The sequence below is a fragment of the Mytilus edulis genome, chromosome 2 (genome assembly GCF_963676685.1).
Source record: "Mytilus edulis chromosome 2, xbMytEdul2.2, whole genome shotgun sequence".
NCBI classification, from domain to species: Eukaryota; Metazoa; Mollusca; class Bivalvia; order Mytilida; family Mytilidae; genus Mytilus; species Mytilus edulis.
The window spans coordinates 7,613,899-7,639,118 of NC_092345.1; the positions used below are offsets into that span (position 1 = coordinate 7,613,899).

The 25,220-nt window shown below is 31.4% G+C and overlaps 1 protein-coding gene across 1 annotated transcript in view; it reads left to right on the top strand.

Moving 5' to 3' along the window:
* The first annotated feature begins 1,084 nt into the window (after nucleotides 1-1,084).
* Nucleotides 1,085-25,220, top strand: part of LOC139511356 (uncharacterized) — a 40,898-nt gene continuing 16,762 nt past the window's right edge. Inside the window, exons 1-10 of the mRNA XM_071298008.1 lie at nucleotides 1,085-1,159; nucleotides 4,782-4,846; nucleotides 6,333-6,392; nucleotides 14,396-14,486; nucleotides 14,791-14,828; nucleotides 15,933-15,983; nucleotides 19,701-19,830; nucleotides 21,774-21,827; nucleotides 23,912-23,961; nucleotides 24,283-24,342. Coding sequence (XP_071154109.1) covers nucleotides 4,808-4,846; nucleotides 6,333-6,392; nucleotides 14,396-14,486; nucleotides 14,791-14,828; nucleotides 15,933-15,983; nucleotides 19,701-19,830; nucleotides 21,774-21,827; nucleotides 23,912-23,961; nucleotides 24,283-24,342 — 573 coding nt within the window. The 5' untranslated portion in view covers nucleotides 1,085-1,159; nucleotides 4,782-4,807. The remainder of the gene's footprint in view (nucleotides 1,160-4,781; nucleotides 4,847-6,332; nucleotides 6,393-14,395; nucleotides 14,487-14,790; nucleotides 14,829-15,932; nucleotides 15,984-19,700; nucleotides 19,831-21,773; nucleotides 21,828-23,911; nucleotides 23,962-24,282; nucleotides 24,343-25,220) is intronic.

Sequence of the window (25,220 nt, forward strand, 5' to 3'; positions counted from 1 at the left end):
TAATTGACTATTTTCTGCTGGAATTCTATTGTTCAACATATTTTGTTGTTGAACAAATACATGTTTATTTAAATATTTCCCTACCTACAAAATTAAATCAAACGACAAAGTTACTACATATAAGCGATCTACAATATCTTCAGTTGCTTATTGTCTTTACGATATATGCACCATTTATTGTGAATATAAGGTGTTCGTTTTATGTATCAAGAAATTATTTTGAAATTAAGGTTTTAATAGAAACAGATGTAATCAAGCGCGTCTAGACTTTGTTGTTAACAGTGTTTTTGTATTGTAAACCGTAGTCCACGATATGATAAAAACTGAGATGTTCCTAAAATGCATGTTATTGGTCTGGAATTTATATAACAGAAGATGTGGTATGATTACCAATGAGACAACTTTTCACAAGAAACAAAATGACGCAGATATGTACAAATATCGGTCATCGTGTGACCGTCAATAATGAGCAAAGCCAATACCTCATTGGCAGCTATAAAAGATCACGAACTCATAAATACAAAACAATTCAAACGAGAAAACTATCAGCCTAATAATGTAAAAATCAATGAGAGAAAAAAACACATGACAGTTGTTTTCATTTGTTGGTGAGTGTGAGCCTTAAAATATGTCATTTATTACAAGACTGCACGTTTTGAATTTCCTTGGAAATAGAATTTTTTTGTAATTTTGATTTTATTTTCAAGTATACAATATTATTAAATATGACTCTGTTTGAAATTTGAACGAGTTGAAATAAGCCTCATCATGTAAGATCAGAGCAAACATTTTGTGAACGAACATAGGCTAGTCAATTAACATGATTAACATTAACATCGATCGCAACACATTATGAGCGACGTTCGAATTCACGATATATGTAGCAATATGCTCTTACCGATGAACCTCTTCGACCACTTCGCCACTAATAATTCTAGGTAAATTGGTATTCAGTATTTCACTGCCAAATGATGTCCATTTTATTCTGTTGCTAATTTCAAAATATTCACTTCGCTTCACCAAAATCGTTTAGTCGTTTCAGGGTTTATTATACGACTTTAAAATACTTTTTTGCAGCATATGTGCAATCAACATGCTCAAGATGATTCGACGTGTAGTTGTTATGATCAGCCATGTATAGATGGATTTGTAGAAAGGAGTAAGTTGAATGCATTAGTAGATGTATATATTATTAACTGCGAAACACTTCCATTAAATCTTGTATACAAAAATAAAAATAAAGGATAATATATTTACGAGACAAATTTCAACAAGTCACTAATTGGCATAAACGATAACAAATATGGGTCACGGTGTGGGTTTAACGTAAAGAATCTAAAAATGTACAGGATCGATAAACAGCAAAAGTGATATTCCATTTGTAAAAAAAATTCTACAGGTGCAGCAAAAGTTTTGAACCCAATCTTTGTATCCATGAAACAATTTAGTTAGGGTTTTTAAAAGTAGTCTGTTGTAACGGAAATCGTGTTACATAGATTACGTTCAAAGACATTCAATTCCTTACTACAAACATGAGCATGGCGAACGAAATGTAGTTTTGATATATTATCACCGTTGAGTACGAGTGTTCTCGTCAAGAAAATTAATGTTAACAATAGGGAACGGTAATCATTCCTTTAGTCGTAATTTTTTTTAAAGACAGATTTATTTAAAGGTAGTTTGACTTGGTAAACGTCGGCTTTATAATTAGAAAAGAAATAATTAGTTAACGTAATTTTTTTCAATATAACTGTAAGTGTTGTTGAATTCATCAATCGAATTAAGACGTGTCTTTACTGAATTGGCCATCCACTCTGATTATTACTACTACAGGAAGAAGTCTGCTATAAAAGGGAAGCAATCGTCCTTAAGTTGATATTGTATAAGTAAATCATTGAAGACCAATAAAGATCTCCAGGCTGTTTTCTACCTTTAAGTTGGAGTATAGTCTCTTTGGCATATTTCCAGTTTCAATTCTCTATTCTATTTTTATAATATACATTACACAAAAAGTTAAGCATCACCAAAATATAACTGGCAAGAATTTTAATCAATATGATAAAAATATTAATGTTTGGTATAATGAATTGCCTTTAAAAAAAATCATTATGACCAAAAGGATTGAGCTCCAATAAACCAGTCATAGCCAATATTTTGGGACAATTGATCACTTAATGGTAAAAGCATGAAACTTTGCACAGTGTTATTTATGATGCTTATAAACATTTTTGGATATGGAGCCATCAAAAAAAATCCACAATGGCCGCCAATTCAAAATGGCCGCCCACAGTCATGAGACAGAGTCCAAAAATTAAGTGTAATTTATCAATTGAAAATAAAAGCACACCACTTTGCATATCGCTAGTAATGATGCCTATTAATCTTTAACGAATATGGAACAATCAAAAATAATCTCAAAATGGCCGACAAATTCAAAATGGCGGCCAACAGTCATTAGGCAAAGTAAAAAAATTTGTTTAATTAAACATTTGAAAATAAAAGCACAAAACTTTGTATATTGTTAAATATGATGCTTATTTATCTTTTCTGAATATGGAACAATTACAAACAATTCGATAATGGCCGCCCAAAGTCTTATTTTCAAACATTATATCGTGTATATCTAGAAAGCCATTAAAAATCAACTAATAGTTGTGTTTTGCGAAAATTTCAGGATTTCAGGTCATCTTGGATTACATACATTTTGTTTGTCTTTTTGACTTTTGTGATTCAAGCGTCACTGATACGTCATTTGTAGACGAAACACGCGTCTTGCAACGTTTTGTTAAAGGGCATCTACACGTTCACAAATACATTGTTTCTATAACTTTAAATCATCTTACTGCCCCCCGTACAGGTAAATTTTGATCTTTATCACATCATTAAGCAAAGCGTAAGTTGTCTGTGGCTGTACGTTTGGCAAGCAATGCCAATTGGAAACTAGGAGCATAGGTTATCATTACAATGTTGATAACACCGTCGTAGTCAGACTTTTAGGACGTCGCGTTCACACAGGAACTGTAAATGATAGACTAAAGTCCGCAAGACCCCATTTAACTATCCGTCGTAAAGACAGACTGCCTATTTGTCATGCAATAGCCAACCTATTTATCCCTGTCCCACAGCTTAGATCGTGTTAGTTTTCAAACATTGTTCCGTCGACTTCATAAAGGCAACCGAAGAGCATGTCGTTTTGTCAAGAGACCTTCACTAACAGACAGGCACTGTACAGTCAGGTTTCAATGGAATAATTGGTCAGATGAGAGTCGTTTTCTGTTACGCCAAAGACGTAGACGCCATAATACGAATTTGGCAGGAAAATAAAACGGCCTATGACCAAAGCTGTATTTGCCCAACGACTGCACTCGGCACTGATTGTAATAAAGTATGGGATTGCTTTTTATACCGTTGCAAGCTGATTGTGCATGTTCTGCATGGTAGCATAAACGTACACACATACATAGATTTGTTGCTACGAAACATTGTAGTCCCTCATTTTGATAATCACCTACTTGCGTCAACATGGCCAATACCTTGTACATGGACAACAACGCTAGACCACACCGAGTCCAAAGAGCAAAAAAAAAAATGGAACTGTACAGGAAGAGAGGTTGTAACACATGCTAATGACTCAAATATTGTCATTAAATTTGCAGAACACACCAAAGATTATTTGGGAAACCTGATTCTCATCCATTTGTTTGCCGTCGTCGTGTTATGCGTGGTAATTAATGATTTGCTGACGTGACCGCCCATGAACAAAAATTTCAGTTACGACAATAACGTAAATACGAATGAAAACAACCAACTCGTAAAATATTCAAAAAGACGACTCTTACTTTGTGAATTGGAACCGATGTTGACATAGCTTTATTATTGGTTGAAGAACAGTTCAGCTAAATCATGATTGAACATAATCAATAGTATACAGAGCATGAGATATATACTAAATATGCAAGTGCTGCATTATGATACTTAATAGAAATAGAAAGTTCACTATTGGAAAACTAAAAACGTCACTTCTGTCGTAAAATATTATAATCAACCAACCCTATGTAAACGACATTACATTTCATTGCAAATTCCTTGTTAGTGAAAACAAAAATTAAAATTAACAAAAGTATTATTGCATTTGAAGTGCTTTTCTTAACAAAAAATTTGAGAACGCTCATGAAAATGTTAAAGCGCCTGCGAAGTATAACTTATAGAAATAAAAAGATTTTTTAATGAGTGTCAATAACACAACTCCCCATCCAAGTGACAATTTGTAAAAATAACCATTATACATGTATGACAAAGAACCACCTTCAACTCAAAGCATTGGATCACATCGACTATGTTACTGTTATTTTTTTGGTGGTCATACATGTATCGCTGTTTTATTTTCTTCTACGTATACATAGTCGACTCTTGATTGCCCAATATATATGTTTAACCTTCTTAATTTTATAATAAGCCGTTTTATGACCTTAATTATAAAATTATTGTAATCTGAAAATCTGTAGACTTAATAAGCATTATAATTAACATCAAAGTTGCTCTACATACACAATTTGTATTGAAACGAGTAAAATACTAAATATACATCAAAACCACAAGATCACAATGAATTCCAAAATAATGTGATAATAAGTATTAGGTGCATATGGATATTTGTAATTAGTATAACTTATTCAGGTAAATGTAGAAGAAATCTTTAGTGTACTCAAACAAAAATCCGAGTGAATTCGAAATTGTAAAATCAGTTTATCGATTACAAACAAGTTTATATTTTGATGCAGATAAACAATACCAAGCACGTTATAAGATGACGTATAGATGTCTCAAGCATGAGTGTCACGGGACTGTAAGTAATATTTATAACTAACTATCACTTCGGATTTCAATTTGAAAAAAATACAGCTTTATTCTTAATTAGAAATATGCTCATTGACGGATACGAACACATTTTCCTTATGTCTATAACTTAACAGAAAAATGTTACAATCCCTTAGTCTTTTAAGTACCGATTTTTTTTAACGCTGATGGTTCACTTTGGAAATGAAACGTTCAAAATATGCTACGAAGAATGTTTATAACTGGATCCGTGCCCAAATGGAAATGCTATGAAAATTGAATTATTTTTAAGATTTTTGTGAAGCGTTTTGTGTACTTTGTTTTGTTTTGTCGTCCTTAGTTATTGGTGTTTTTGTCATGATTTTGTCGGTCTCACTACGACATCTAACTTTTGATTCTTCCTAAAAAAAAATTATCCTGATTTATTTTTTCTATAACAGTATCTACAAATTCAAAATCTGGGAAAAAATTAATACGAAAACAATTCATGAATATTTGATCCAATGTTGAAAGTTTTTCTGTGGTTTACATCAAGTTAGGAAATTGAAATAGGCTTTCTACAAAATCTCCGCTTTGGACAACATTTTTGCAATGTTATATTCATTCAGTTATCCCCGTCTGAATGTATAATACTAACTACTGATAATACAACTATAAACCAGCAATATATACACAAATAATGTCTAACGTTTATTACGTCACCTTAAACTCGTTGATAATTGCAAATAATGTAACAATTATGTCCTATCGGAAAAAAAATTGTCTATGTAAGAAAAGTGTTTTTGTTTATGTAAGAAAAGTGCAATAGTTTATTGAACCGCATTCTACTAAAACTAATTATCAAAATGTATAAATCTTCATCCATGCAGAATAAGCAGCTACAATAACGTTTGTTAAGCAATAACGTCTCTCTTACCGATTCTTTTTCGTTATGAATCGATAAAAACTGTGTATGGCGATATATTGTGTTCAAGAAATATTCATACAGGGCAATGATGAATGCATCGATCTCAAAATATTTCTGATTTGTTATCGACTCCTAGGAGACGATATTAAGAATTGAACGATGGACACTTAGGGCGTGAATTTTTCTTGCTACCTGATTGGAAGATATTACGAGACGTGAATAATTAAAATGTATTGATTGGTTAGAACAATCCAAACCTGGTAAATGTCCTTCAATCCCGTAGAGTATCGAATTTGTCGTCTCTTTTTTAGCAATTAGATATTACACAGGTAACTTTTATCTATAAATAGACGAATCTTCTGGAGTAAACAACAACGTTAAACGATACTACTTCATAACGTGTGACCTCACGTGTGTGGAAAAATTTGTTGATTGATGCACGTGACTATTCTAGTAAATGAATTAATCTTCAAAGCGAGAGCACTTTCCATTTTCATCCGCTAAGAGTCGAATATAGCACTTTTTGAAAGGCTTTCGCTTGTTGCCTTTATAGTCACAAGTTATTTAGCAGCCTATTCTTATTTTTTAGGACTATTGCCTTATCAAAATGGACGGTCACGAAATTAAGTCATCCTGCCATGCAAATATGGTATGTAATCTTATTTTTAATATGAAATATTAAATGATTAATTTATATTTCTTTTGTATAACTCAGAAAGATAAAAAAAAATCAAATCAAAATGTATTTAACATATATTTCTGTAAGAAAAATTGTAAATATCATGAATGTCAACATATATATATATATAGAGATTTAAGAAGATGTGTTGCATGAGAAAACTCTCCATCCAAGTCACAATTGTAAAAAGTAAATCATTATAGGTTATCGTACGGTCTTCAACACGGAGCGTTGGCTCACACATAATAGCAAGCTATCAAGGGCCCAAAACATGACTTGTTTAAAACCATTCAAACATGAAAACCAACGGTCTAAATCTATATCAAAAACGAGAGAATCTTATGAACCACACCAACAAACGAAAACCCCTGAACATCAGGGGCCAGATTTAGGACAGGTACAAACATATGCATATTTGAACGTTTCAATAGGTATCACTGCCTGCAACCGTTCCTCATACCGGAAGCAATATTGAACATCACAACATAAAAAGACACACTATGGAATATCAACTTAAATGGTTGAACTCAATCAAAAGCTGTAATAACAAAAAAAGGCGAAAATATAAAATTGAGAATGGAAATGGGGAATGCGTCAAAGAAACAACAACCCGACCAAATAAAAAAACAACAGCAGAGGGTCACCAACAGGTCTTCAATGTAGCGAGAAATTCCCGCACCCGGAGGCGTCCTTCAGCTGGCCCCTAAACAAATATATACTAGTCCAGTGATAATGAACGCCATACTAATTTCCAAATTGTACACAAGAAACTAAAATTAAAATAATACAAGACTAACAAAGACCAGAGGCTCCTGACTTGGGACAGGCGCAAAAATGCGGCGGGGTTAAACATGTTTGTGAGATATCAACCCTCCCCCTATACCTCTAACCAATGTAGAAAAGTTAATGCATAACAATACGCACATTAAAATTCAGTTCAAGAGAAGTCCGAGTCTGATGTCAGAAGATGTAACCAAAGAAAATAAACAAAATGACAATAATACATAAATAACAACAGACCACTAGCAGTTAACTGACATGCCAGCTCCAGACTTCAATTAAACTGACTGAAAGATTATGATTTCATCATATGAACATCAGGCACAATCCTTCCCGTTAGGGGTTTAGTATCATACCATCATAACATATATGAGAAGAACATAACCCGTGTCATGCCAACAACTGTTTTTAGAATAAATGTGTTTAGTTCCGATGCAAAGACCTTATCAGTGACTCAATATTAACGCCAAAATATGCAATCTTTAATGACTCGACAACAGTATCGTAATTATATCCCTTCTTAATAAGTCTATTCAAAGGTTTTGTAAGTTTCTGAGGTGAATACTGACACCTTTGTGCTTTATAAAGAATATTTCCATAAAAAATTGGATGTGAAATACCTGAACGTATTAGAAGTCTGCATGTTGAGCTATATTTACGAATGATGTCTTTATAACGATGATAAAATTTAGTAAATGTTTTGACTAGTTTGTGATATCGAAAACCCTGGTGTAATAATTTTTCAGTAATACATAAATTTCTCTCGTTAAAATCTAAAACATTGTTACATACACGAGCGAATCGTACAAGTTGAGATATATAAACACCGTAAGATGGTGACAAGGGAACGTCACCATCTAAAAACGGATAATTAACGATGGGAAATGAAAAATCATCCCTTTTATCATAAATTTTAGTATTCAGCTTTCCATTAGTGATATAGATATCAAGATCGAGAAAAGGGCAGTGGTCATTGTTAGTATTAGCTTTATTTAAAGTAAGTTCAACAGGGTAAATTTCATTAATATACATACTGAAGTCGTCATTATTGAGAGCCAAAATATCATCCAAATATCTAAAAGTATTATTAAATTTGTTTATCAGATGTTTTTTCGATGGGTCTTTGCTTATTTTTGTCATAAATTGTAACTCATAACAATACAAAAACAGGTCCGCAATAAGTGGTGCACAGTTAGTCCCCATTGGAATTCCGATAATCTGACGATATAATTTATCCCCAAAGCGAACAAAAATGTTATCTAGTAAAAATTCAAGGGCACATATAGTATCAATGCATGTCCAATTAACATAGTTTTTTTGTTTATTGCTACTAAAAAATGACCTAAAAGAGTTTGAACATATATATTCACATTCTGATTTTTTGAATGCCCATTTAATTAGGTGTGTGAATTTTTTCTTAATGAGAATGTGAGGCAATGTGGTATACAGGGTAGAAAAATCAAAACTTTGAACAGATTCAAAATCACCAATATAAGCATGCAATTTATCAAGTACTTCCAACAAGTTCTTGACACTCCAAAATTAATTTATTCCACTATTTTCGAAGGCCTTATTTGAAAAATTTATTATCAGGTTTTTAATTGTACCAAGTGTGCTGGTCAGAAGAATAGACAATTTAGTAGTTGAAGAATGGCTTGAAGACGAAATAAATCTATATTTGTAAGGGTCTTTGTGTAGCATCGGACGCCAATACATAGTTGGGACTTTCATTGTATTTGGCTCTGCTTGTAAAGCGGTGGCTAAAGTTTATGTTTGTTACAGATAAAATACACTGAGCAACTAAACTTGATCTGCGACACCATGTAAATACAAAATCAATAACATACTGTGTGATGTGTGTTCAAAGTAAGAGATATAGTCTTACCAAACACTTTTAAAGCTAGTATATATCATATAGATCAAATATAGAGAGACGATATATAACACTACATAACATTAGATAACAAAACGTCATTATTAGTTGTATCAACCGGTCCAATTAACACGAAAGTACAAGTTGAGTGTACTCACAGTTTCTAAAAGTCAACACCAAATAATAATACAAATGCATCTATCAGTGACTAAAATCTACTAAAAACACATTCCATATGTTTGATCTAGTACAGCAAAAATATATTGTGCACTTAATTTGCGTTTTAAAAAGCACTTTCAAAACTGTTACAGTTGCATTCTTTGCATTAGATGTAAACTCACTTTGTATTTTGATAGGACATCAAAGTTACTTATTCGAATCAAAGATTAAATTGAAACTTTATATAATAGTATGTAACACATACTGTGTTTTCACGACTGAGAAGTTACTTCCGGTGTTTGAGCACCAAATGCTATAATAAATGTTGCCAAGTACGCTAAAATAATGTTGAACAGATAAGAAATCATTTCTTAAAACTTCGAAGTTTTTGTTGCAACAATAATTTCGCTTTAGGTTACACTTCAGTAGATATATAAAAAGCAATTTCTCATAGAAAACCCTTTTACGTCAGAACAGTACCACTTTTATTATGTAATTTCAAACAATTATATTATAGAATGAAATGCTTATATGCACTACTTGTTTTCTAAGGTAAAAACAAAGGGATGTGCGGCATATTTACAACATTTATAATATGCCTTGAACTTCTAAAAGTAAAATGACAAAAATACCGAAATCCGAAGTAAATTTAAAACGAACAGTCCCTAATTATATGTTAAAATCAGACGCATCAAAAAATAGACACCAGCCTCATATTCCTGACTTAGTGCAGGCATTTCTTATGCTGAATGAAAATGGTGGATCAAACCTTGTTTTTTTAAGATTTAAGGGGGTACCCAACACTTTACCCCAAAAAAAAACTGTCGTTTAATTTTTCTTATTTTTACATCATTGATAAGTTTGGCATATCTGAGCATTATGTAAAAAAATTTAAGAATTTGAACCGTTGGTAAAAAAGTTTTGGCCATCCAAATATGGCATAGATCACATGATAATTTCGGTCGATTTTTGAATTTCTAAAAATATTGGTATAGGTCTATACATGTTACTTTTTTTTTTTAATTTACCCTGAATTGACAAAAGCTGAATTGAGAGTGAAGAATAATGCTGAATAATTAATTTTGAGTTGATTGATACCCTTTACTTATACTTTTGGTGTCTAAATTAAAATTTTGGTCTGAAATTTAAAAAAAAAGGGGGGGGGGTCTAAGATGAAGCAACCCAAAATGACTATGATTGGTAAAATATTTTATTCTAAAAATTTGGATTTAAAAAAAAAGTGTTATTTTTTTTTTTTTTTTAAACTAACCATTTGTAGTACTACATTAGTCGGTTATTCTAGCAAAAAATTAGAACAATTTAACCGTTAGATTGTTCTCAATTCAAGATTTAAATACCCCCTACCCCCTCAATAAATAAGGGCAAATTCCATTCTGAGATTACATATATAGGCCATAACTTTTTTGTTTTTGTATCTAGGCCTTAAATATTTTGCATGTAGATGTATCATCAAGAAGCTAAGTATGTTATATGATTACCTTTGAGTGACCTTCAAATTTGACCCCAAGGTCAACTTAAATCATTTTTTCATAAGAAACATGACCAGGTCACCACTGTTTAGTCCTTTGACTTATGCCTTACATCTTTGGGATATGGGTGTATCATTATGAGATGGATGTGCCCCTTTATAATTATGACCTTTATGTGACCTTGAACCTAGACCTGAAGGACGATAACTGTATTTTTGGCGATAAACACTTGACCTGGCTATGACTTATCTTTCGAGGTAGGTTTGAGATATTTGGCTGTTTCATTCAAATCAATTCAATACAATTCACTTCAAATATTTATTTAAAGTTGGTATTTTGTAATATCCAACAATATCTAATGATCTATACATATAAAACAATATAGACACATACATTAGTTCGACATATAAAAAAAATCCATGCATACAAAATACGTGTTTTTTATTATATGCATACAAAATACGTAAACTATCCGTTACAAGACAAAAAATTACGTGCAGTTCCATACAATTTCAAAAATGGCATAGTTTCTATTAAGGCAGATTAAACTTACAGACTAAGTTCAATTCAAATGTACATGTATCATTCAAGATTTTTTAAATTTTAAAAGCAACTAAAAAAAAAAAATACAGATTCACTGGACTGAACTTCATTAGTAAACTAGTTATATTTTATAAATTCAAAAGAAAGAACGAAGTCCAAATATTGAATACCTAATCTGTTAAGACCAAAAGGTATTATAAAATATTTTTTCTAGGAATTAATAATGCTTCGTTGAAGAAGTTGTGATTTCTTTTGATACACAGGTAAACAAACCTTACAAAAGAAAATTAACTAGACAATCAGTACCTAAACTATGGGACCAAACTCTAGAACAAATCATGGGATCAGACCAAAATTAAATCTATAGCTGTAAATAATGTCATGGTTTATATATTCAAACATGACAAATAAAAGTATCAAACACGATAGAAAAGAGAGTGAACTGGTTATAAACCCTAACTGCAAAAAATCTAAGTGGTCATATTTATGTTCTTAATCTATTTTAATAAAAGTTAAGTCAGGTAAGCACTCAAAAGTCTAGTAATATACAGACCCTTCATAAATGCACCAATAAATTGTTCATCATCCGCAACTTTTTTCCTTTCTTCCATTATCTTTAGAAATACTGTTTGATAACCATACACAGTCATACATGGTTAAAGAGAAAGACAGGGATAATTGTAGCATGGACCAAATAAAACTAACATCTAGGAGATAGAATCCATCTCTGTATGCCCCCTGTAAAGGTTCTAATGTTAAAAAGTGAGGAAGACTTAATTAAAGAATCTGGGTCCTGGGTACCCATCTGTGAATTACATTCTTTTACCATAACCATTGACAAAGCCATTTGGACATTATTTGAGACACACCTTCATATGTGATGTCATATTATATATATAATCATGCCATATAACGTCACCACACTTCCAGCTGTTCTCAGGTATAACAAATGCAATTATATTTTCAAACACAAATTCAGCTATCCCACATTGACTTCAATAATTTACCTGGATTTTTGAATGAAAGATTTGCCAAATCATCATGATATTCCTTTTGACAGTGCTGAACAACTATGTGGGTACCTTTGTACTACTTAAAATTATTCTCAAGTTTATTTATAATCACAGACCATCCGATGCAAGTGAACATACATGCAAAGTATAGACTTTGAAAACCTTATGATTTTAAATAAGTTTGACACATCTTCTGGTGTTCATGAATAGACATGTGGTATGGGTTTTGCTCATAGCTGAAGGCTGTACAGTGACCTGTAGCTGTTAATATCTGTGTCAGTTGCTATCTTTTGAAGGGTAAGTCCCATTGATAATCATATAGCCACATATCCTTATTTATATTTACAAGTATAATCTTTCAAATTATGACTATTAAAAAGTCATAGAGCTGACAAAATTTGATACTGATGGACGGACTGGTTGACAGACAGATCAAATTATGGTTGAACCATAATATCCAGGTATTCTTATTCAATGAATGACATTTTAAGTTAATAAATATATATATATAATAAATTCTTCATTATGTCAATGGAACTGTTATTCATTCTTCATCTTTCAAATATTCACTGAAGGCTTTCCCACTTTTCTGTGGAACTTTATGGTCTTCAAATACAAATTGTATCCCATTGCTATCTCCTGAGGCAGCCAGTTTTAGATGTTTAAGAGAAATACCCTCTTTCGCCAGTCTTACACAGATCAGCCTACTTACTGCCTTGCTCTTTAAAATATCGGAGTAAGAATCCAGACATTTGTGGTAAACAAAAGCATACAAATCATCAGATTTGATGTGGTGAGCCAATTTCATTTCATACAAACTATGCAAGGACTTAACATCCTCAATAGCATTGTGGGCCAAGTAAGTTTCTCCTAATAAATGCTTTACATCATAAGGCAACGTTCAATTTTTTAATTGTGTTCCTACGAGATGAAGCATTAAGATCGAATGTGGGAAGCAGTATGTTACAAAAAAAATAATATCTTTCAATATTAAATGTTTTCCAAAACAATGAGTGGTTTGTGAAGTAGCTTTATTTACAAGGTTCAACATATAGAGTGTTGATCAACGAACAGTAATTTCATAATATTGAATTCAACATTTGGTCTTCCATGGAGGTTCAATGTAAAAGCGAGTGCACAAAAGGCGTTATTTACACATACATGTAACAGCAATTTCCATAACCAAGTGTCAATTAGTGCACATCAGACGTCGAATGGGCTATACCCTAGGTTCATATCAGAGTCTGAACAGAAATGTTTTTATGTTTAATAAAGTCTGCGAGTTAAATGATGTTTTCCGTCACAACATGTAACAGTTTTACTGTTTTCCAACTACTAATCGGGAAATACATTCTTTTTATAAAGAGTTTGAAGGAGAATATGATACAGAACAGCAGTTTAACAATAACGAATAACCACCACATATAAAAATAATGCATAAGTATAATGGAAAATAATATTGCCTCATTGCGCAATTGTCTTCCGCCATCTTACATAGAAATATAGCGGGAAACAATAGGTACCAATTTGAAAAGAAGTTAGCAAACAATGCAGGAGTACAATTTGATGATAAGCGTTTTGATTTACTAAAAGATAAACACATTTATGTGATGTTAAATTGTTATCTATACTTTTGTTACAAAAGTAGAAGAATATTGCTTGTTTTAATTTTCTTAACTCTGAGGAACCTTAAATGTCTAGAATTATTTTTTTTTACCTGTCTATAATCAAAAGCTCAAACGCATCCTTGTTTTATAGATAGCTTAACCAATTAATGTACTTGTATGACAGTCGCATAAAATTACGTTATATTGTATATTGTTCCTTAGAATATAATTAAATAAATAGTCAGTCTCCTGTCATCGTAACGAAGAAACAAACCTTCTGGAATTCTAAGATATAACCTTTAAGCCTTGTGTTCAGTACAGAAGGAGTGATACTATTTGCTTTAAGTATTTTTCTCATCAATTTAAGAAATTTAAAACACAAATAAACAATTTGCTCCAACAATCATTAATGAGATAGCAGTAGTGTAGTATTATAGGTTTTGTATGTGTATAATCTGTTTCATTATGTCATTCTCAGCCTTATAAAAAAATTTATGCTTTATTTCAGCATAACAGCATAGGAATGTGTTTGAATCATGATTCTGTGACGTCAGCACATGGATGTTATTGTAATACAACTGAATGTGTGCAGAAAACCGGTAAAATACATTTTATTGTACTTGTATTAAATATTAAGCAAAGAAGAGATGTGAATGAGGTTTATTTTGGGAAGATCAAAATTATTTTGTTAACAAATTTGTGCAAAACAAGACTAAGATCGGACGATTCAGATATTTTAGGTGTAGTAATTGAATCATATGAATGGAATATACTTGTCTGTAATACGTCTTGATAACAAGGAAATTTTCAACTTTGAAAGAAAGGAACATTTTGATATACCAAAAGAAAAAACATGAAAAACAAACAATTGCGAAACTTATTCTTAGTATATCCTTTTTTTAGCCCTCCACTGCCTCGGAGTTAACTGTAAACTAACAGAGGTGAGTTTTAATTATAAGATACAACATCACAAAATATAAAATATGAGTTGATCTGACAAACACAATAGATGTCAATGTGTGTTTTTTCTCAGATGTTGTATTATATTACAAATACTCAAATATGAATAAAAGACTAAATCCATCCAGTATTTTTAAAACATTTTGTAAAGATGATATTTAGACTTTTCTTTATTTTTAGGTATTCAGATATTTCCTAATTGTAATCAGTATTATCAATAAGTCTTATGTAGACGAAACGCGCGTCTGGTGTAATAAGCCCATGAATATCAATAATGTGGTCATTTTTTTAATTTCCTGCTTACAAAACTTTTTTTGAAAAACAAAGGATTTTCTTATCTCGGGCATAAATTACCTTAGCCATATTTGGCACAACTTTTTGGAATTTTCAGTCCTCAATGCTCTTCAACTTTGTACTTGTTTGGCTTTATAAATATTTTGATATGAGCGTCACTGATGAGCCTTATGAAGACAAACACGTCTGGTGTACTAAATTATAATCCTGGTACCTTTTGATAACTAGTTTCATCACTGTCGATTCCACTGCTGGTGGATGTTTCGTCCCCGAGGGTACTGCGGTGTTGACTTGAATATCAATAATATGGTCATTTTACAAATTCACTGTTTGCAAAAGTCGGATTTTTTCGAAATATGTTTTTCTTTTCCAAGGCATGGAAAACATTAGCCGTGTTAGGCACAACTTTTTAAAATTTTTTGTCCTCAGTGCTCTTTACCTTTATACTATTGAGCTAGTGTCCGCAAAAAACAAACTCAAATTTCTACACAGTATATAATTTCTGACTCAGCTAAATATTTATTTCGATAAGGAGTAAACCAGAATAAAATTATCAGAATAGAATAGGCTAAATTAAAACGTTATGTTTAGACAACGTTCCATTTGGTTCTCGTTTAACGTTACACAGAACGGTGAACTACAAACAAATTATGCACGTCACATTTTCTAGATTTTAGAGGCATACTGACAACTAGTTATCATGAGCTAACGGTTTAGAATAACATTTTGTTTCGGTTAGTGTAGACAATTGGTTAAATTTTGAGAAAAATGTTGATTCTCCTCCATTACAGGGTTGTCGTATTACTCAATATAATGGTGAATTTCAAGCTACGTGTCATACGGTAAGTTGAATTATCAAAACATGTAAAAAAAACTGTTTAACTTCATTATTGTTAATGATATCAAAATACTACTGCCATTTTGTAAAAAATGAAGAAGAACATGTATTTCTAGTCTAAAATATTTGTATTTTTGTTTGATAAATAAAGGCAACAGAAGTATACATGTTGAAAAGTCGTCACTAATCGATTAACACATCCGGGCTATTAAAACACCACAAACGAAGATTAATTGCATATCAAACAATTTATCAACGCCGTAAAAAGTGACATATTTTTTTTGAGACCTTTATGTTTTGTGACATTTATTTTTTGTGACATTTATTTTTTCGAAGGACGTGTTTTCAACAGACTATCGGCATTCCAATTGGAACGAGTTGTGCCCCTCTTCTTGTCGACTTGTTTCTTTATTATTATGAGGCTGACTTCATACAGGAACTTCTTAGGAAGAAAGATAAGAAGTTAGCAATATCCTTTAACTCTGCTTTCCGCTATATAGATCATGTTCTTTCACTAAATAATTCAAAATTTGGTGACTATGTCGAACGCATCTATCCAATTGAACAAGAGATAAAGGATACAACAAATACAGTTAAGTCGGCCTCATATCTAGACTTACATCTAGAAATTGACAATGAGGGTAGATTGGAAACAAAACTTTACGACAAAAAATATAATTTCAGCTTTCTAATTGTGAACTTTCCATTTCTCAGTAGCCACAATCCAGCAGCACCTGTATACGGTGTATATATCTCCAAATTGATACGACATTCCCGTGTTTCGTTTTCTGTCATGATTTTCTTAATAGAGTGTTGTTGCTTACAAGGAAGCTATTAAATCAAGAGTTCCAAATGGCGAAGATGAAATCATCCCTTCGTAAATTTTACGGAAGCCATCACCAGTTGGTTGACCGTTATGGAATAACCGTTTAACGAATGATATCAGATATGTTCCTCACGTCGTACCTACAATCCCCTTCCCTTTCATAAATGTTACCTACCGAATTAGACATTTACCGGATTTGTTGTCTCATAAGCAACACGAAGGGTGCCACATGTGGAGCAGGATATGCTAACCCTTCTGGAGCACCTGAGATCACCCCTAGTTTTTGGTGGGGTTCGTGTTGTTTATTCTTTAGTTTTCTATGTTGTATCATGTGTACTATTGTTTGTCTTTTTGTCCTTTTCATTTTTAGCCATGGCGTTGTCAGTTTATTTTCGATTTATGAGTTTGACTGTCCCTTTGGTATCTTTCGTCCCTCTTTAAATTTTAACAGGTAAATTTCTAAAATATTAAATAAGATTTGTTTCATCATAGACTCGTACAAGAATAAAAATTAGGATTGAGTTGGTAACGGTGTTATTTTCTGTATTTTCTATCAATTAAAAGAACCAAACATGTGCACAGACAACAAATAGAACTGTGCATTATATTTTCTTTAATTAAACTTAAAATTGTACAAAATGAAATTTCTGATGTCTTATCTTAACTTTAACATATATATATAGAAATGAAAATAAAATAACTGTGATATGAAGCAAGATCGTATATGCATGATATATGTAGGAATTCAAACATCATAAATCAAAAACACTGTAGACAAGTCATGAGTGACTCGTATATACTAACAAAAAAGGCATATACATAAGAAACAGCATAACTGAATAATATACGGTAGATGTATAAATACCGAGATCCGTCGTAAAGAAATGCGACTTTAAACTTGGCATAAACAGTCATATCTTCTTTTTTATATACTTGGGAATAGGTCATGTACAATACTTAGCCGATAAGCCGTCGTAGGTGATTAACGTACCTTGTTTAAACATATAATAATCGCATAGTATCATTAATAGGGATGTCATACTTCAGTGGTGTTTATCAAAACTATCTTATGCATTTATCACTGCGAGAGTTTAAATTTTGGTGTTGATGAAAGTGGCCACAAGTTAATTGTTTTCTGTTTAGTATTAAATTTATATTAAGATCCATTTTGTTACATCTTGTAATCAATTTTATTTGGCAATCGCCAATGGCAGTCAGCAGGGTTAAAGAACATTAGTTGTTCAACATGCGTCAAATGCGTTTTGTTTACATATACTTCTTCACTTTTTTGGTCTTTTGGAAAATGTTGTTTGTGCTGTATGTAGACCCTTCTACAACGAAATTTGTTTTACATGCACACGTATAAAAATTGCGGTTTTTATCAAACGCAATCATAGGTTTAAACGTAGTTTTCAATTTAGACTCGTTTATATTTTTTCGTTTGGGCTTGTATCATATTTTCCCTCTGGTTTATATGATCCGTTCATCCTATATTGACTCTTAAAATTCAAGAGTCTATCTAAAAATGAGGGTACATTTTATATGGCCTTCCAAATACTGTTTCGATCCCTAACATCACTGAAGAGACATTTATTGTCGAAATCCGGATCTGGTGTACAAAAAAATATTAACACCTTATGTTTGTGGAATAACATCGTGGCCACAAGTTAATTGTTTTCTGTTTAGTATTAAATTCATATTAAGATCCATTTTGTTACATCTTGTGATCAATTTTATTTGGCAATCGCCAATGGCAGTAAGCAGGGTTAAAGAACATACGTTGTTCGACCTGTTAGTCAAATGCGCGTTGTTTACATATACTTCTTCATTTTTTGGGGTCTTTTAGAAAATGTTGATTGTGCTGTATTTAGACCCTCCTACAACGAAATTTGTTTTACATGCACACGTATAAAAATTGCGGTTTTTATCAAACGCAATCATAGGTTTAAACGTAGTTTTAAATTTAGACTCGTTTATATTTTTTCGTTTGGGATTTTATCATATTTTCCCTCCGGTTTATATGATCAATTCATCCTATATTGACTCTTAAAATTCAAGAGTCTATCTAAAAATGAGGGTACATTTTATATGGCCTTCCAAATACCGTTTCGATCCCTAACATCACTGAAGAGACATTTATTGTCGAAATCCGGATCTGGTGTACAAAACATATTAACACCTTCTGTTTGTGGCATAACATCAGGGTTAAAGAACATCAGTTGTTCGACCTGTAAGTCAAATGCGTCTTGCTTAAATATACTTCTTCACTTTTTTGGTCTTTTAAAAATGTTGTGTGTGCTGTATTTAGACCCTTCTACAACGAAATTTGTTTTACATGCACATGTATAAAAATTGCGGTTATTATCAAACGCAATCATAGGTTTGAACGTAGTTTTCAATTTAGACTCGTGTATATATCTATATATATATATTTACTTTTTTCAATTATATTTTATTTAACTTAATAAATTGAAAAGTCTTATAATTACTTTTAAATCTGTATGATTAAAACTGTCCATGTAGTATCACATTATTTGTGAGGAGTCAAATTATTATTGTAAGATGTGGCGAATTATCAAAGGATTTAGAACAGAGGATAGTAGATAAATAGTATATATTTAATTCAATGCTAATATTAAAAAATAAAATTATGAGAAAACTGTATTTGAAGCTGGAATTATATTCATGCATAAATTGCATGTTTCATCAGTCATGGACGTAACTGATCATATACTGTATTTCAATGCATAATATTACACAAAAAATGTAACCGACGTGAATGCCTATACTTAACAATTAGTTGGATTATAGATGCAATAATGCATAAGTAAACAGTATTACTATTTTTGACAGGACTATCTGTTTCTAACAATTTCTGTATTTTGAATTACACAGTTGCATGATCATGATGGTGATTGCGATAGTGATGATAAAGATTGTATACCAAGCTGCAACGTGCCGTTGATGTTAGATAATGGACATATACCCTGTTACTGCGAATCTCAAATATGTGCTGATAACATTCGTAAGAACATTACATGATTAATTGACTTAAATGTTATACTAGAAATTGTTAAATAAAAAATAATTCTTTATTGTAATTAAACTTTTTCCTGTTTTCGACAAATAGCTCTAGCATGTCTAGGTTGTCTTCAACCTATCTCTATGTCGTTATGCAATGTTTTTTGTGTAAATAATAATATTTATATCATTTGGTAAAAGAAAGTACAAATAGGTTTTTCTGAATCGAGCAATGCAACACATTTTTTTAAATACTGAAGTCTTTTATGGCAAGCTTCAGTTTTATGCTAGACTAATTAAGAGTTGTTAAAGTATCCTGATATAAAGCTGAAAACATTTGATTTAGATAAACTCTTAATTATTTTGTTCAAATGTTGCTCTCATAAACTAAAATGCATCTTGTAATCTAAGTCTACTATAAAAGTAAGAAGTTGTGGTGTGATTTTTAAAAAAATGTAAATCAAAAGCATAATAGTAAATAGGGATGTCGTTTATTTTGTAAACCATCTAAAATTACAACAAAACATTCATACCATAATGTTACAGTAATTAACCTAAGTATTAAATCGCCTTGTTACTACATTTAAATTTGACATGTACATAAAACAGGTTTCCATAGTTGAACAAATACTACTAATCATCGTACCATTGTTAAACAAAACAAAACGACTAAAAATTTAAGTTAAAAAAGGCCATAATATTAGTTATGTTTTACTAGTAGGAAATATTGTTTTTATATGGCAATACAATAGAATTTCAATAAAAATAAACACAACAGAACGTTATATTACTAACTGTGACGTAAATGCTTCGTTCTTATAATCTAGCGTTTCTCATATCATAACGTTAGGTTGGTATAAATATAACAGGTCCTTAGTTGTTTTGCAAAATGAGTTACTAAGAAATATTTCTAAAAGGAAGGACGTCAATAGTAAAGAAATAATCATGCACATTTTCACAAATACAAAACTTCAAGTTGAGACGTCAGAAATGTTGAGCGACTAAAAGCCGGGAACAATTGTCACGAACGTAATATGCTTCTAAATTGGACGCTAAGTATCATATCATAATGTGTTGTTTTTAATTGCCATTTGTTATTCAAGAATCAAAAACGATAAAATATTCTCAGATATACTACACAAAACTATGTCCCATAAATTATGTTTTGTTCAAATTATTATAAAAGCAGATTTTCATTAATTTGTTTATACCAACCCTATCTAAGAGTTGTGACATTACATGTTAGAACAGTAATTGTAAAAATTAATTACTCCCCTTTGAAAAGATGTTTTATCTTAAACGTACAAATCCATAGCTTTAAATAATAAGTAAGCAACACTCCTATGGCTTAGTTATAGAATTTGTAGACACTCAGATAAAAAAGATAAATGGAAAATATACGATAGTTTCAAACTCAGCTTTCTAACTCAGACAGTTGATGATAGTTTAATTGAAAAGAGTTTTATATTTTCAAAACTTAATGTTGGTTCAGTGGTAATATAATTAAAAACCAGGTGGCTTCAAATATAACACGTGCAATACAAAAGTGCTGTATCGATTCTAATGCATTGTTGGAGATTATATGCTCAAAACTCCTACATTTTTCTATTTACCTTTCCTTTTTGGTCGTTTGTCTTGTCTATAAGTAGATTTTGATAACCAGCGGTTAAATAAAAAATATCAATAAATGTTTATCTTAATTCTATGACTGTCGATAATATTTAAATACATTTAAATTAATAGGAAAATAAAAGGAGATGCGGTATTAAATTGCTAATGAGACAATTCTCCTAGCGCCTCCCAAATTTAAATTAGGCATTATTGGGAACAATATATGTTTGGTACAGATGTCTTTTTTTCTAGATAATAACATGTAGTATTACACATGTTTTATTCTGTGAAAAATGTCGTAATGCATTTCTGATTCTAATTTGTTTCATTAAACAGAAGTAAACGTACCAACAACAAACAAACCTAGTACAACTGATGTTCCCGCTTTACGTATGTAACGAGCATTATTTATATATATATATATGTTTATTGAAAAAAAAAATGAATGTGTGATCTGCTTCAACAATTATTCAAATTTTTTTTAAACGAAGCGGTCAACATACAGTCTTCAACAAAAGACAGATATTAGATAAAACCAAATGTCGATAACGCATCTGAATGCGTACAGTAATTTAATATAAAAAAAAATCAGACACATAGAAGCACCTGCAACGAATATTTGGAACACTGGCTAGCTGTACATGTAACACAGTATGTCTAACATCATCATCAAATTAGAGTCATCAGTAGTTTAACAATGTACAAATATCATCAATCTATAAAAAAACATAAACATCAAGGTACACAACTAAAACGGGGGTAGTTGTATGAACTCTAAAAGAAGCGGTACGTCCCCTGCTATGCATGCAATCCGTGCAATGCAATTACACATGCATTACAGATTTCACAATTGGTAAGTTTATAGACGAATATTCGGTTATCTTTATATCTACGACCGCGAAAACATGTCGATAGTTAGTTGAGATGTCGACACGTTGCCACGGTCAATCTTATGTAGTATGCATTACAGTGCTATTTGTTATTACTTGATGTTTTTTTTATGGAAAAGGAATACGCTTGTTAATGAAGTCCGTATAGAAGAATCATTCATCGTCTAATGTGTTAATTGAAATCTATAAACTTAACGTATGGTTGCATAGTATCTTACTGCTTAGAACTGACAAATAAAGATATCATCATTTTGTTGTTTCAAAACAAAGTATTCGTATAAATGATTCCATATTTTGTTAAATGAGAATTTGAAATAGAACTGTAGGGAGTGGACGAGTCCTAAGTTTCGATTTATTGCAGAATTTAAAGTCCATTTACTGATACTGTCAGTGTTGAAAATTAGAAATTACAATGCACACTTTAAATAATTGCTTCGTAGACATGTTAAATGGTGTATCGGTATATCGTTTAGTATTTATTGACCCTTATGTATTTGTTATTCCATTTGTGTTATAAGATCAAGAGTTTTTTTTTTTAAATATGTTTCACGTCATGTTACATATTAGCCACAATATACAACTTAATATACATCAGAAAGTTAAGGTGAACATTTTACTCAGATTCACAACACCTATTGATATAATTCCTCGGATGTTAAGTTACGATTTGAGGATTCACATTTAAAATCAACTAAGAACATTGTTTTTATTTCAATGAAGGATTGAAACAAGTAAAACTTAAGACATTATCATTTATAAAAGATGGACAAAACATATCAGAGGGACAGTCACACTCATAGATCGAAAACAAACTGACAACGCCCTGGCTAAAAAACGAAAAAAAGACAAACAGACGAATAATAGTACACAACACACAACTTAAGACTAAGCAACACGAACCCCACCAAAAACTTGGCCTAATCTGAGGTGCTCTGGAAGGATAAGCAGATCCTGCTCCACTTGTGGCACCCGTCGTATTGCTCACGTTATTACAAACCGGGTGAATAGTATAATTTGATACGTCACATTCGTTGAAATGGGAACATGATTGTAGTTACGAAATTGGGAACATATCCGATATCATTTGTGAAACGGATATTCCATAACGGTCAATCAACTCGTAATGGCGTCCGTAAAATTTTCGAACGGATGATTCAACTTCACCATTTGGAACTATAGGTTTAGTATATACCTTTTGAGCAGACAATCATGATAGGAAAAACAAGCCCTGGGTTATACTCTGTTTACCTGCAGGCGCTGCTGGAATGATTCTACAAAGAAATAGAAATTTCACAATCCTGAAACCTTCTCTTTTGTCGTTAAGTTTTGTTTTCAACCGACCCTCTTCGTCAATTTTTAGATGTAAGTCTACATATAAGGCAAACTTAACTGTATTTATTGTATTCTTTATCTCTAATTCGATGGGATAGATGCGTTCAACATAGTAACCAAATTTTGAATTATTTTGTGAGAGAACATCATCTATATAGCGGAAAGTAAAGTTTAAGGAAATTGCAAACTTCCTGTCATTCTTTTTTTTTCTTATTATATATGTTAACTACTACGTCTGCTCTCACATTATAGAACAATTAGATCCATACACATGTGTAGCAGAAACCTGTGACAAATATGTGGTAATTTTTTAATAACATTTAAAATATCTTGCTAGCCTTGTAGTCATGTCGATGTAAATTGTTATGAAGTAAGAAGTAATCGTTTTCATTCTTGAAGAAATTAAAATATTGTTTATGTGTTAAATAATTAAAAAAATATAATGCAAAAGCACCATATAATTTCAATTTTACGAAGCGGTTAATGTATCAATGAAACCTTTGATATAACATCACGTTACCTTTATATCATTTCAAATAAGTTTTCGGATGAAATCCTTGAATATTTCACAATCATTGATAACTACTACATAGTATGATGATCATAAATTTATTTGATTTCAGTCTAAATGTAATTTATACGAACTAAAGAACCAAATAGAAGGCAGATGCATGATATTTCCGGTACGATTTTGTTTTACCTAATTTTTTTTGTGACGTTTCTGCGTCATTAATCTTACTGCAAGATATTAGTACTACACATATTATTATCAAAGTACGTTTGGCGTCAAAATGAAGGAAAGATGATGTTTTTATGATTTGCAATTTGAAACGGCCAAATAACATTCCTTTTAAGGCCCTATTTGTCCGAAATAGAGCATAGTTAGTTTAAGTGCCAATCCTTTTGTCATGCAATACTGTCAATTTTACTTACTTTGTTCTTGCTGATAGGATTTAAATTAATGACATTTTGCAAGAATCTTACAGAGAAAGAACATTCATCAGACTAATGCTAAATACAAAATGATAACTTAATTAAGAGGGAAACAGGATATTAAAATTGAATCATGAATTAATAATAAAACTGAGGTAAAATATCGATCAATTGTAAAACTTATATTTTTTTTTTTTTTTTTGAAACGTGTTGTTGAAGGAGGTTTCATTATTCTTCACATCTTAAGAATAACCTCTAATACTAATGAATAACACGTCGATGAGAAAAGACGCACATATTTCTTCCCATCAGAGAGTCAAACGTTCGACAAAAATAAAGGCAACAGTAGTATACCGCTGTTCAAAACTCGTAAATCTATGTACAAAAACAAAATCGGGGGTAACAAACCAAAACTGAGGGAAACGCATTAAATATAAGAGGAGAACAAGAATGAGAAGAAGAACCGACAAAAAACACGCAAAACAAATGAATAAAATATCGTATTATTCATTCTTGCTTTAAATGAAAATAAGTTGTAATTTGCAGAACTTCCCGTAAATACCTTCTTACACAAATTGTTCTTTTATAAATAAATAAATCGTCGAAATTTGAAAACAGGTGGTTAGCT